Source organism: Anarrhichthys ocellatus, unplaced genomic scaffold (assembly GCF_004355925.1).
Source record: "Anarrhichthys ocellatus isolate YVR2014 unplaced genomic scaffold, GSC_Weel_1.0 scaffold10798, whole genome shotgun sequence".
Lineage (NCBI taxonomy): Eukaryota > Metazoa > Chordata > Actinopteri > Perciformes > Anarhichadidae > Anarrhichthys > Anarrhichthys ocellatus.
Window position 1 is genome coordinate 1 of NW_022290772.1, and position 1010 is coordinate 1010.

The window sequence follows — 1010 nt, forward strand, 5'->3', positions numbered from 1 at the left end:
GCTGATCATGGCATTCTCCTACTGGGTGCTTTTGGACGAGAAGATGGGCGAGCGGGTGTACGGGGCCGCTGTGCTGCTGGGGGCGGGGTCAGCCACCGTCCTGGTCATATCGCTCGCCATGACGGCCGAGCTCATCGCCAATCAGACAGTAAGATGTGTTTGTGTGTGTGTGAGAGAGAGAGTCCTTTCACATCATTCTCTATCTTTATCTTCTTCTCTCTGTGCAGCAAAGCGGAGCGTTTGTGTACGGAGCCATGAGCTTCACTGATAAGCTGGCTAACGGAGCAGCCGTGATGATCATTCAGGCTCTGCACCCCTGCCAGTTAGTACACACTCACACACACGCACATCTTATATGAACCTTTATTCTAGGACCTCCTCTTAAGTTCAATGACTCTACACAACTACTAAAATGTCAAAGAATATTTATGGTTAGATAAGAAATCAAAAGGGAAATGTTAGAAAAAAATAGATCAAAAAGAGGACTGACATTTTGAATGAGCTCAGCGTTCAGACCAGTCAGGGTTCTGCTCGTTCCATGTCTACGTAGGGACAAACCTCAACTAGGAAGCTTCACTCAGTAGAAGGCACATCTCCACCATGTGCGTCTGCAACGACCACTGCTGTGATGTGGAAATGAACGATGCAACCCACAATTGGCTCAACCCTCATCTAGACACCAACGGGCTGCAAACCACTTTAAAACACAGAGATGAAATCTCTTCAGAAAATGTTGCCCTTTGACAGAGTCTGACAATTTCCAGCTTAGACTTTGCAAGATCCTCAACTGAACAAGAAGATCCTTTTAATCCTGCTTTGAATTTCTTCATGGCTGTGTTCACTTGTTGAACCTGCTGACTCTTGTTAGGGCCGCATCTTTTGAACACAGAGAGAAATCGCCTCCCCCTCTTACAGCCATGTGCTCTCAATCGCCTCCAAAACACTACAGCAGGTTAAAGTCAAAATCTTAATGGATTTATTATCCAACAAACACAAAAACAGTTACAAAC

At 45.7% G+C, this 1010-nt stretch overlaps 1 protein-coding gene across 1 annotated transcript; it reads left to right on the forward strand.

The window, feature by feature from the left end:
- Positions 1-6: 6 nt before the first annotated feature.
- LOC116381024 (major facilitator superfamily domain-containing protein 12-like) lies at positions 7-1004 on the forward strand. The gene is made up of 2 exons (XM_031842812.1): positions 7-148; positions 228-1004. Exons 1-2 carry the CDS (start codon positions 8-10, stop codon positions 357-359), a joined length of 273 nt encoding a protein of 90 aa, XP_031698672.1. The 5' UTR covers position 7; the 3' UTR covers positions 360-1004.
- Positions 1005-1010: the final 6 nt, after the last annotated feature.